Source organism: Brachycentrus maculatus, unplaced genomic scaffold, assembly GCF_059751285.1.
Source record: "Brachycentrus maculatus isolate JH-2025_06_01 unplaced genomic scaffold, ASM5975128v1 h1tg000717l, whole genome shotgun sequence".
Classification (NCBI taxonomy): Eukaryota; Metazoa; Arthropoda; class Insecta; order Trichoptera; family Brachycentridae; genus Brachycentrus; species Brachycentrus maculatus.
In genome coordinates this window covers 46,297-60,355 of record NW_028281448.1, presented here as the reverse complement: position 1 = coordinate 60,355, position 14,059 = coordinate 46,297, and the positions used below count along the sequence as shown (strand labels likewise).

General features: G+C 30.7%; 1 protein-coding gene across 1 annotated transcript; it reads right to left on the bottom strand.

Moving 5' to 3' along the window:
* Nucleotides 1–85: 85 nt before the first annotated feature.
* On the bottom strand, nucleotides 86–11,895 carry LOC148300425 (lysosomal acid glucosylceramidase-like). Its single transcript, XM_088274827.1, has 12 exons — nucleotides 11,625–11,895; nucleotides 9,978–10,114; nucleotides 9,465–9,558; nucleotides 8,634–8,763; nucleotides 8,048–8,228; nucleotides 6,758–6,915; nucleotides 5,925–6,045; nucleotides 5,077–5,193; nucleotides 3,616–3,763; nucleotides 2,908–2,975; nucleotides 1,830–2,107; nucleotides 86–291 (listed from the first exon to the last, which is right to left on the bottom strand). Exons 1-12 carry the CDS (start codon nucleotides 11,701–11,703, stop codon nucleotides 192–194), a joined length of 1,611 nt encoding a protein of 536 aa, XP_088130953.1. The 5' UTR covers nucleotides 11,704–11,895; the 3' UTR covers nucleotides 86–191.
* Nucleotides 11,896–14,059: the final 2,164 nt, after the last annotated feature.

Here is a 14,059-nt window from a genome sequence, read left to right as displayed (position 1 = left end):
TAGTTAGGTAGCTTAGCACGCGGACCATTACAATATGGAGGCTACACTTAACAACAGTTTACCTTTATCATTGTTTGTATAAAAAACTGGAGTTTTTTCGGTAAATTATTAGAAATGGTATCGATGAATGAATTTAAATACAAAATTGCATGGGATAGTAATATATAATATAAAATGGATTTCCGTTTCGATCACCAGTAAATGACGGTGTGAAATGACTTCTCTGAGATGTCAAGCGTGATTTTTCCTCTTTCTTCGTCTTGAATTATAATAGTCATCGCCGTGTCGTTCCTAAAACAGGAATTATATGAATTACACTGGGCAACAATGATTTTGTAACTGAAATTTTGATACAGCATTTTGAGTATGTCCAACTGGTCGACTTATAAGCTTAAATAATAAAAATCAAAATATTTTTTTCTGGCGTTTCTCATGTGTGTGATTATAATCCAGGATTCGGACCTCACATACTAATAAAAGAGTTTCTGCTAATTAAAAAACTTCCTTTCATCTCACCAATAGATGTCTCTACTGAAGTTCTAGTGATTCAAGAACAATGTTTCAAAATTGGTTCATATTTATAGAACTTCCAAGAATTTGAGTAATGTGGTTGTCAATAATGGGTAGAATTTGTGAATGTTACACGTGTGTAAGGTGATCACTTAAACTAGCCTATGACGATCGTAAATTCCGTATATGCCCACTTTCATATTCTTCTTCATCTTTGATGAGATGTCAACAAACAATATGAAAAATAACTCCTTTAATAGAGTTCACTAGAGACATCTATGGTGGAAAGACTCGTTTTATTTTTAAAGTCAAAACTCTTTCATTTGTATGTGAGGTCTGAATTTTGGATTATATTCACATATTTATAATTATTTTATTTAAGCTTATTATATAACCAGTTAATATATTTACAATATTTTGAGTGTGTCCAAATACTTATTCACAAATCTGGATTATCTCCAATGAGAAGTTACGTTAATTAAATTAATGTAAAAAATAACTTCTTATTTCTGATAATCCAGATTTGTGAACAAGTATTAGGACATACTCAAAACGTTGTATAAGAAATCTAGTTAGTTAGTTATAAACAACTTATCTTATAAAAAATATAAAATATGTTTTGAATATTGAAAGCATTAACTTGTGGATCATAATAATATATTATTTTGAGAAATAAAAAGACGTTGTTTTTTGATCCACTCACATTTTTATTAACATTCAAATAGTTTCGGCAACAATCTGTTACCCTCTTTAGGGTTTAATTTATGACTAAAATTAATTAAATAAGTCATAAATTAAACCCTGAAGAGGTCATTTTTATTTCTCAAAAAAAATATTATGTTATAATTTTATTTTAGGGATTATTATTTATTTTAGGTATTTACCTACGTTCGGAGTTAATAATGTTAGTAATAATAAATTTAATAATGCATCGGTCCGATGCGTGATGATATATTGGTTTGACGCAGCGTCAACATGATTTCTAATTGATAATTCTAGTCCTAAGTTCCAAATTATTTCACATTGGACCGAAATTAGTTTGATAGATACAGAGAACGGTAGTAAAAGAACTTAGAGTGAAGTACATAAAGCTGTAAGGGAATTATAATTGAGGAAGAAAAGTAGGTACTTTTACTGAAACGAGGAAAACAAGAACAACGGAAAAAACTTTTATGTTCGGAGTGGAATGCCCGCACATGTAAAAGCTTGCGTGAATTGGACAAGCTACTGATAATAAAAACGATTTTCTTGAGTACTTCTAAAATAAAACTAAATGTAAATTTTCTTCAGAAATGCAGAATACGTTTGAAAGTACTTACGGATTGTAAAATACAACTGTGATTCCATTGTCGGGTCTCAAGAAAGCCACGTGATCGATAGATCCGGACTTGGTCTCCGAGAGAACTCTTCTGGATCCTCTCGGTATGAACTTGCTGAAGTGGCCGAGGGCATAGAACGAGGGTTGCTTCAAGAACTCGTCGTCTTCACTAATCACCACGACTGGACTAGAAATTATTATATGTCTCCAATTCGGTTTTTTGTATATATCTAGAGCCATATTCCAATCCACCCATCCCGCGTAATAGTGACGCAGACCCTAAAATTCAAACAACCCTGTTTCAGAAAGACAGTACAATGCAGAATCCAAAAAAAAACTAATTTATTAAATTCAATAATCAAAGTCCCAAACATAGAATCTATTAAAAAATAAAATTCCAACTATTCCTGTCTTGAGAGTGATCTATTAAACAGGAGGATATCACGATAGACCTAATATGGTTACAGTGACATAAGGGATGCTAGATCCCTAGACCTCATAATAAAAAATAATAAAAAAATACTTAACAATGCCAAAATGCAATACCAAACAATTCCAACAGAACTTTAAATATTTGGGAACCAAGTAATTCAATAAATTTTCTACAGATATAAAAAAATAAGACATAAAAATGCAAAAAAATTAAGTATGTATATACAAGTTAATCTAAGAAATAAATTTAAAAAACATACACACAAAAAATAATTACATAAAATAAAAATTAATTACCAACAAAAATAAAATTAGTTATACATTTATGTAGGTCTTGATAGTGAGCTATGATACAAAGGGAGGTCACAAAAGATCTAATATGGTTGCAGTGACATAAGGGATGCAAGATCCCCTGACCTCACAAAAACAATCAGTAATGAGTTTATATCTCTCTCCAAGCACAAGAACTTATTCTCTTTATTGTAGAGAACTGCATTATTGATTTTAAGATTGTAAACGTAGAAATCTCAAGAACCATTTTTTTATGTAACCATATTGTGAGTGGTGTGGGAGTTCTTTTTTCTCTGCTTACCCCTACGGGAAAGCGGTGCTATGGTTCGTTAGTTGTTATTTATAAAATTTTCTACCTCGATGATTCTCATCATGTACTCTTCTGCATTCTTCCAGGACCCCAGAGCAGTTTTTCTAAATGAAACTGGAAACATAAAAGTACATTAGACATCAAAAAATATAAAAAAATGAATTTTTAGTTTTTTAAGTTTGCTTTCATCTTTTTACGTCGATAAGTAAGTTTATTTTTTTTTAATTAAAGTTTTTCTTAGTAAATACCACTATTTCTTTAAATCTACTGTGATGCGTGTTTCGATGCATTCCGCATCATTTTTAAACACCGTATGTGAAGCTAATTCTAAATTTTAGAGTTGGGTCCTTGGGACGTTGAAGGTTGAAGAGAGGGTAGGAGATGTTTGTTATTTTTATTTATTCATTCAATTTTTAATATTTTTATTTCTTATCAGTGGGAACATACTATAGGGGATTACGGAAACTGTAATTCCCTCTTGCTAGCTTCAACTCTAGAGATCCATAGAGTATCGCAATTCCCATTAAATGATAATAAGTTCAAACAATTATTTCACCCCCTTTCCCATGTAAATTGAATCCGGGACCTCCCAGAGCTGTAGCCGAGCATGCTGACCATTATACTACGAAGGCCCTTTATTTGTAACATAGTAGAAACTAAAATTTCTTTGCAGAAGCCAGACTAAAAAATCGTGTCGACTGGCGTTATTTGAGTATCAAAGGAGATAAATATGAAGATTAAAAATATTTCTTACTCATAGATGACTCGGTTTGGATAATATATTTATCGGGAAAGTTATTATGAACTTTACTCATAGCAGTGGGTAGATCAATGTAAGAGTCTGCATACCAATGTACGGAGAGGCCATCAATGTACCGCATTACGTTTTTGTTTTTCGCCATCTTAAACAAATAAGTTTTTTTTAATAAATCAAGGTGGATTGGAGATCAGTATAACAGACAAAAAACTTTGTATAAGTTTACATATATATGTATATATTTATATATATATATATATATATATATATATATATATATATATATATATATATATATATATATATATATATATATATATATATATATATATATATATATATATATATATATATATATATATATATATATATATATATATATATATATATATATATATATATATATATATATATATATATATATATATATATATATATATATATATATATATATATATATATATATATATATATATATATATATATATATATATATATATATATATATATATATATATATATATATATATATATATATATATATATATATATATATATATATATATATATATATATATATATATATATATATATATATATATATATATATATATATATATATATATATATATATATATATATATATATATATATATATATATATATATAAATATATATATATATATAAATATATTTATATATATAAATATATATATATATATATATATATATATATATATATATATATATATATATATATATATATATATATATATATATATATATATATATATATATATATATATATATTATTCTCAATATTATTAATATTTATAGCATTTACTTTGTGGTTAGTCATTTTTACTTATTTATTTATTTTTACAAAAATGTTAATAAAATTAGTATATAACCATACTATATACGTTTAAATATACGTTTAACCAAATATACGTTTAACCTCGGCTCGTAACGCATGTCTGTATTGAAAACTATAGTGCATGTTGGTCTTCGGGTCGACCAAAAATCGCATGTGTTAGACATTTTGTGTAGTTTTGAGTGTGTAAATGGTGCTATGGTGGTGAAGGGTAGTATTGTTTGCATGCTGTGTTAGTGATTGTCCTGACGAAGAGACGGGTACGTCTCGAAACCGGTAGACGTAAAAATCTCGGTGAGTGGATATATACTAATTTTATTAACATTTTTGTAAAAAAAAAATAAGTATATATATATATATATATATATATATATATATATATATATATATATATATATATATATATATATATATATATATTTTTTTTTTTTTAACAAAACAAAATATAACAAACCCTTAGATTTAGATTTTAAATTTAAATATTATATTTTCATATTTTGGAACTTTTTTTATGGTAGTCTGAATGAAATACGTAGAAAATTAATAATAAAACTAAAAATACAATGTACCTTTTGAAGACTTACCTCATTTACGTACCAGGGGAACAAATACATTGAGTCATCTACTGCCAAAATTTGAATATGAGAATAATTAGGATGATTCTTGATCGTTGGTCCAAAATTTTCAGCAATCCATTTGGCCTACAAATCGAGGAAACGATAAGGAAAATATTCAACTACGATGATTTTCACTAGTCAATTGGTGTATACTAGTGTCACTTTTTATTTTAATAGTTTATATTATTCAAATAATCTATTCTGTATTCTACAGGTGGCGCAAAATTTATCATTCTATCGGAAGATGTTATAAATTATGCATGGCGTCGTGCGTCCATCATTTATGAAATTTGTACACAGCTGCTTTCAACGAAAAAATTGCGGGCAAATTAATTGCAGTAATCAAACAAAACGGGCACAAATGTGTATCGACACTGGTGACAGTCACTTGACGGATACTCGTATAATTTTTTCCACTTCATAGAAAAAAAAAAGATTCAAATAAAGATTCGTCACTCAAAATCTTTATTTTTTTTGATTTAATACAAAAGTTTTTAATGAACAATATTGGATGATTAATTTTGTGCCACCCTTAATCTGTTTGTATACTGCAGCTGTCTAGTTCACAAATGTCAAATATGTGGTGTATAAAATAGTCGCCTAACCAGCCTACGGCATTTGCTTTAATTTTAGCAGGCAGTTGCTTTAAGTTTCCCATCAAGTTGCTTTAATTTGGACCTACAGTATCTTTAGATTAATCAGGCATTTGCTGTCATTTTAACAGTCAGTTGCTTAAATTTTAGCAGGCAGTTTCTTAAATTTTAGCAGGCAATTGCTGAAATTTTAGCAGCTGGTTGCAAAATGTTATAACGTACCTGCTGGGAAGGCTTCCAAGCTACTGAATTGATAGGGGTTATGGAATATCCTAACACCGGCTCATTTCCAGTAGTGATGCCCCAAAAATTCAAATCATTTTTCTCATATTCTTCTAAAAACCTGAAAATGAGATAAAAAAAAATTGTGCACAATCGTCGTTTGTATATAAATTCGGAGCGATTTCATTTTAAAATAATTATTTTTAATTTATTTATCACTATTTCTTAAAATCTAATGTGACACGCGTTTTGATGCATTCCGCATCATTTTCAAAAATCGTATGTTGTGTTTGAAACACCGCATACGGTGTTTGAAAATGATGAAGAATGCATCAAAACACGTGTCTCAATAGATTGTTAAAAACAGTGGTATTAACTAAGTAAAACTTTAATTCAAAATGGATAGATTTTACCACAATGCGACTGCCGAATCAATTAATGAAATGAAATAATGATTTTATTAATTTTATTCGGCAGTTACTTTGATGTAAAATCTATTTATGTTATTTCTGTTTTACTTACAACATTTTGTCTAAATACTTGTTGTTAGCCCCGTAAATGCCCAGACTTCCATATTTTTCTTCATATTTGATAAGAAATAAAAAAAAAGTAAGTCTTACTTAGTAAATACCACTTTTTCTTAAAATGTATTGTGATACGTGTTTCGATGAAATTCGCTTTATTTTCAAACACCGAAGAACATTTTAAATTTTATCGAATACATCAAAAACCGTTTCACAATAGATTTTTTGAAACAGTAATGTTTATTATGTAAAACATTAATTAAAATGTCAATTTCTTGTGCTGATCTAACGATCATGCTGTATAATTACTTGATGTGGTAGTCTGCATACGCCTGATAATATTTCTCGAGCACAAAAGCTCCACGAATCTTTCCGTTACTTTTCATCCATCCGGGTGGAGACCAGGCAGATGCGATTAGTTGTATTTCTTCCGTAGCCGTTCTTTGAGCTTCCTTAATTAGTGGAATCTGTAATAAATTGCTGTTTATTTCTAAAACTTCTCAGTATTTATTAAAAACACAAATTATTAGGATCCTAACCAGGACCTTGACAGGACACCGAAGAAGACACAGAAGACTGAAACACATGTCAAAAGTTTGACATTAAGTTTCGTACTATTGAAATTCACACACACAATCCATCCCTTACATAAAATTATACTAAATCATGCCTTAAACCTTTACCATAACTTAAATGTAAATATCATTTTAAACATTACTTAAACTCATTCAATTTAAATTCATTTTGACAGAAAAATTATATAAAATCATGGCATTCAACTCCTGCCATGTCCTCCAGTGTTGAGTATATAACATAGAATTTTGTCTAGACTCACACCAATCTGATGATGTCGGTTACTACGAAACCCGGTTGCTGATCAAATACAATTCAAATGGAAAAAGTTACATAGTGTTATTTTATTCTAAAAAATACTGTATGATTCCCCAGTCTGCAGATTTTGTATGGAGGATAGCGAAATACCCATCCACATTCTCTTTAACTCTGACGCACTCGCTTGCAACTGAAGTCAAATTCTTGGAGGTCCACTACTGGACTCCTGGAGAAGGTGAAGCTCCCAACACCAAGACAGGTCGTGTGCTACATGACTCGCGTAGGTCTTGAGAGTAAGTTATAACACAGAGGTCTCAATAGATCTATAATGCTAGCAGTGACACAAGGAATACAAGATTCCTTGACCTCTTATATAAATAAATAAAAAATAAAAAAATAACAAAAAAATACAAATTATGACTACAGTGGAAATCCGAACAAGATTTTGAAGAAAAACAAGTTTTAAATAATATTACTAGCACCCATACTAATTGAAAATAAATCTTTCTTTAATGTTTTTAGTACTTGGCGGCAATCGAACCCGTGACGCCAGTTTCGCAGCGTCCACCCAACCACGCCACGGCGCCTGTCATAGGTCTCGTAAATATCCAAAGTTCCATATTATTTTTAATCTTTGTTAAGATATCAAAATGTAAGACCGTATGATTTTACGTTCGTAAAAAATACGATGATTGACCGGCATAATGTTCTAGAAAAATGATAATCACATCTTAATTTCTTACATATCTTAAAATTTTCAAAACTCACTTTGTAATCGAAATCTTCGCGAGAAAGCGAAAAATTTGAAAAGGTTACATCATCCACTGGTAGCTCAGCATAGGCATAAATGTGTGTGGAAAAATCAGTCCCGCCAATAGGAACCCTTCCCATATTATACTCCAACCCTTCGTCAATATTATACTCCAACCCTTCGTCACTGAAATGGGATCTGAAAGACAGAATTCAGGAGATTTCAGTTGTCCGTAATGTTGTAGTTAGGGCGTTTGGCCACCATGTATAATGTTCAGAAAGGCCATTTAAGTCACTTTTGCTTGGCAAGAAAATAATTATTAATGCAGTTAGTCATTTTTGACAAGTCAAAATATTATACTTCCAAGTTTAATACCGCTTTGGGATTTTTTCAGGGCAATATAAAGCTAGTAAGATATCGTAAATAGCGCGTAAATTCGATCACGCTTAACTGTCGTGGTCGCTATTATTTTTCAAAACCGGACTGCCGGACGGTAAAATTCCGTGTAGTGCACAAGCCTATATTCTCGTACTAAACTCTTTTTCGTTACTAAGTGCCTTATTTATTCATTAACTCATTTTGAAAGTTCATTAAAAGATTTACCTTATAAAATTATCCTGTGCTTTTTTACTCAATGAATATACGTTTATACCGGTAGCATCGCTGAAAGACCCCCCAAATCCTTTGATGGTCTGGAAGATAATGTTGCTGTTGATTTCTATGGAGGCCAAACCTGAAATTCAGTTGATTTTGCTTAAAAGTGATGCTCGTTAATTTTTGAAGCCACGTTTTTGAGCAATTTATCCTGAAACGGAATTCAAGTTCAATAAGTTGGGACAATATGTCCCTCTCATGGGACAGTATGTCGTTTAATCGTGACAATGTGAATACCTAAGATTTAATCATAGACTCACGGACATATGTTATTAAAAACTCATCCTCATATGTTATTTAAAACACCTTAAGGGAGTTAATGTTTTTTTTTTAATTGGACATAATTAAAATAAAACACTCTACTTACCATCCATTGGTTACTTTGTGTAATACCACTTTTTGTAACACACAAAGTAAACAATGAATGGTAAGGAGAGTCATATTATTTTTTGACATCTCATCAAAGATGAAGAAGAATATGGAATTCTGGGCATTTACGGGGCTGACGACCTATATAGGCTGGTTTAAGTGGTGCTTTACACACGTGTAACATTCACCAATTCTACCCATTATTGACAACCACACTATTAAAATTCCTAAATAATATGAACATAACTGCTGTAATTGGAGATAATCCAGATTTTTTGAACAAGTATTTGGACACATTGAAAATGTTGTAAGATAAGGAGAGTGTTTTATAACCATACCACAAAGTTATCAATGCCTTAAATATACGAAATATAATTGAAATACCTCGTCCGTACATTTGCTCTTACTTACGTGGTTCAATGATGTCATTAAGTCGATGTCTAAAATATTGTATATGGTTGAAAGGTTCCAAAAAGCCTTCAGATTTGTGAAAACGTTGAGTTTTCTGAAACAAAACACAGGGACCATTACATTAGTATCAGCGATGAACCGTGAAGTTTCAAATAGAGAGGCTAAATATCTTGCTGAAAACTTTATATACCTTCCAGATCATGGTCTATCACTTCGTTTTCCCCATGAAAGGACACTTTCCGATCCTCGCCATAGCACATAATTTATTCTTCAGTTATTCCTTCTCTGTCCAAGCGGCCAGACTATGGGATGAATTATCTCTCCTTGTAAAAAAGGCACCTTCTCTGATATCTTCTAAGAAACGTCTGAGACATTACTATCTACCATTAGACTTCCATCTGTCCATCAAACCTCATTCCTAATTTTTTCCTCTACCTCCTTCCCGAAATTCCCTTCTTCATTTGCTTTTTTTTATCATTAATTTGTAAAAATGGAAAAATGAAAAAAACTTACTTGGTTTGACGTATAATGTATGTAAGAACCTGGAGGCTGTGGAACAACTTTGGGTATTTCATCACAGTAGTTGGCATTACAGACACACACGAAGGAACTATGGGTATACTTTCTCTGCAGACAAGGTTTTTCTTGTCCTGTAAACATTCGCAAAGTTTTTTTTTAATCTCACATATTATTATGAACATACTTTTTTAAACTCTTATCTGCACCCAATGGTGGATAAAGGACTGCATTGTAGCAACGCAGTATTTATCATTTTCGTTTATTGCATGACGGCAAGGTGATGATCAGCCCTGCGCTTCTTGCGCCAGTCCAGGGTGATATTAAATAAATATGAGAGTAAAATTCACCCGTATTTATTTCGACCCCCATTGATTGTTGAAGACATTGCATTGGTGAAGAGATGGAACGTCTCAAAGCCGGTAGATAAAAATTTTGGGGAGTGGTCAGACTGACGTTACTAATATTTTATTAAAAAACACCAAAAGATGTCAAAATAAATAATTACAAAGTAAAGCCTTAATATGCCTTAAGTATTAAAAATATTCATAAAATTTTACTTTCAGAAAAATATTGACACTTAAAAGATAAGACATTACAATGCAAAAAAAAATTCAAGGCTTTTTGTACATATGTCGAAAAAAAAAGACAAAAAATTATTGCATCACGCGCATCATATTAGAAATAATTATTATATTAAATTATAAATAATAAGTGTAAGACGATAAGTCTCTTTATTGGAGAGAACAGCGTAACTAATTTTAGGATTGTAATAATAAGAAATGTCTAGCAAAAGAATTAAATTACTTAAAAAAAATTGTAGCAATATTAATTAAATTTAAAAACAATATTAACTGTGTCTAATTTGTCGTGCTCAAACAGATTTTTGTTAAATATTATATTTTCATAATTCTTAACTAACTAACTTAACATCACACCGCTTCCCCGCGGGGTTGGGCAGAGAGAATAGAACACCACACCACTCTGTCTTTGCAAACATTCTTCGCCTCTACCACATTCATGCATCTCCTCATACATACCCGACGATAATTTCGACTCCAGACAATTTGTCAGGAGTCCAGGACAATTTGTAAGGATTTGACATTCCTGATTGTGCCAAGTTTTCCTCGGTCTTCTTCTGCTTCTTTTTCCAACTACATTCCTTTCATAAATTCATTTGACCTTTCTTTCCTCACTCATACGTTCCACATGACCAAACCATCTCAACACACCTTTCTTAATTTTATTGATACTGGTTATCTCAGCCTTGCATTCTTTCCTTATTTCATCATTCGAATATCTATCAAACATCGTTTTGTCGCGCATTCGTCTGATATATTGCATTTCGACTGTATTCAGTCTGCTTTCATCCTTCTTTTGCCAACTCCATGCCTCGCTGCCATACATAAGGGTTGGGACCAGGACTCACTAAATATTTGCTTAAACTGATTTTAGTGCACGTTCTCATTCTGCTAATTTTAATATCACTCTGATAATTTTTATTTTTAGGTTATTTTGAAACTTCAAAGGAGCGATATTTTTAATCCATAATTTTTATTTCACAGATGCATGTAAGTTTCAGTTAGACAATGAAACAAGAATTATGTAATAAAATAACAAGAAATAACTGTTCAAAATACATACCGCTAGAACATTTGTTGAGGAATACCAAAATTATTAAAAAATTTGAAATCACATAATTTTTATCTTTATAACTTATCATTTTATGTTTAAAATTATTAATTTAAGTTAAACTAATTTAAGTTAAACGAAACGAATTATTTTTGTAAATGGATTAGTGACGTTTGAATTGGTTGAATTAATACAATCATCGAATGATTTTTAAATGAATAAATATAAATCGATCACGAATGTCAGGTAGACATCTTAGTTCAGCTCTAACACATTGCTTATTAATAAAGTGTATATTTTCCTATTCATATATACGAGAAGATAAACAGTATCGAACAGATTAATTGAAACAAAAATTTTTGTTGTTGTATTTTCATAAAAAGTTTTGTAAAATATTTTGTTTATTAGTTATATCACAAATTAATATTTAATATGATCTCATTTGGGCTCAAACAAAGATTTTTAACCTTCTCGGCAGCTATTTTATAAGGTTTTGGCACGTGGATGCCATTTCTTCATCTCGAAACCATACCTGAACTGTGGACAAAATGAACTTTTCCACCGTAGTGCTATCAATTTTGGAGAGCCGATTCTTACAGATTGCCGATATATTTTCAATGAGGTTTATATCTGACACAATTCTTGACTAGTTCAACGCAGTTCATTGTTTTTGTGTGAAAATTTTCATTTTGTTTCGGATTGTGGCAGGGGGTTTAATCCTGCTGAAATATTCCATTACTATTTGACCTTTGTTTTTGTATCTCTGGTAGTATTTTTTCTAGTGGAATTGGGTGATACTTCTCGCTATTCATCATCTCAGTCATTCAAAGAAGAAGCCCTGGTCCATAATACGAGGAACACCCCCAAAACACCCCCAAGGTGTTGAAAATACGAAGAAAAGTTTTGTTTCAATTAATCTGTTCGATACTGTACATTTGGTGATCACGTGGTGCAACCTTTGTATTGACATAAAATTTCACAGACGTCTTCATACATATAATCAGTTGGCTTACGCAAAAAGTATGACATGAAAAACTATAAGCTGATTATTATTTTTTTTATTATAGAATAGAATACCTTGGGATGGTATTAAAGATAAACATATTGTATTTTGTATATTAAAAGCATTGTTAACATTGTGGTGTGGTAATATGACACTCTCCTTATCATTCATCGTTCACATTGTGTAATGAACACTAATCGTGACACTGGTTTCGTAATAATCATTCCATCATAAGGTCGATGAAACATATTGTATTACAATCTAACATTTATACAAAATATTTAAATAATTTATGATTCAAAGAAGACAAATTTGACATCTTTCTTTTTTTCATTCTGTTTTATTAAGTACATGAAGTACATGATTTATTTGACAATAGAATTTAAAAGATAGTTTATTAAGACGAAGCAATGAACAATAACTAATAATATTTAATTATTTTTATTGGAATACGGAAATGGAATTTACGTACGAAGTTTTTTTATTTAATTTGATCATTCTTAAATCATTTTAAGCAAAATTAGCAACAAAAACGTTCATGAATTTTAAAAATTTTGTACATTAACAAAGCAAAACACAAAAAATCTATGCCATTATGGCAATTTTTAAAAATGGTGTTCAAATATAATTCTGTAATAATCTATTTTTTGACATCTCATCAATGATAAAGAAGAATATAGAAGTTTAGGCATTTACGGGGCTGACGACCGTCATAGGCTGGTTTAGCGATCACTTTACACACGTGTAACATTAACATAAAAAGCTTTATTTCATCTCACCAATAGGTGTCTCTAGTGAAGTTCTAGTGATTCAAGAACAAGGTTTTTTAATTGGTTCATATATGCCTATATATAGAACTTGAGTGATGTGTTTGTCAAAAATGGGTAGAATTGGTGAATGTTACACGTGGGTAAAGTGATCACTTAAACCAGCCTTTGACGGTCGTCAGCCCCGTAAATGCCCAGACTTCCATATTCTTCTTCTCATTTGTTGAGATGTCAAAAAATATGAAAAATAACTCCTTTAATCGGAGATAACCAGATTTGCGAACGAGTATTTGGACACACTCAAAATGTTGTAAATAAATTCTAGTTATTTATTTAAGACTGTGCACACACTGACATTTACACCGGTGGTTTTCTGTTGTTGTACTCTTTGTTCTGGAGCTGATATGATGATTCTGGAGACCTCGGCCATTAGTACATGTTTTTTCTAAAATCCCTAGTGCATGTTGGTCTTCGGGACGACCGAAACCGCATATGATCAATATTTTATGTTGTTATAAGTGTGTAAATAGTGCTGTGGAAGTGACGTGTATTATTGTCCTGACGAAGAGACGGGTACATCTCGAATTCGGTGAACGAAAAATTTCGATGAGGGGTTATATACTGATACTACTAACTTTTTGTAAAAAAATGTAAAATAGTAAAAATGATCAACCAAA

Excerpts from the sequence above, each read along its gene's own strand:
- LOC148300425 (XM_088274827.1), bottom strand. The coding sequence starts at position 11,703 with ATGATAAGTTATAAAGATAAAAATTATGTGATTTCAAATTTTTTAATA. Across the intron at positions 8,229-8,633 it reads GCACAGGATAATTTTATAAG|ATCCCATTTCAGTGACGAAG; the intron begins GTAAATCTTTTA and ends TCTGTCTTTCAG. Across the intron at positions 2,976-3,615 it reads CCAAACCGAGTCATCTATGA|TTTCATTTAGAAAAACTGCT; the intron begins GTAAGAAATATT and ends TTATGTTTCCAG.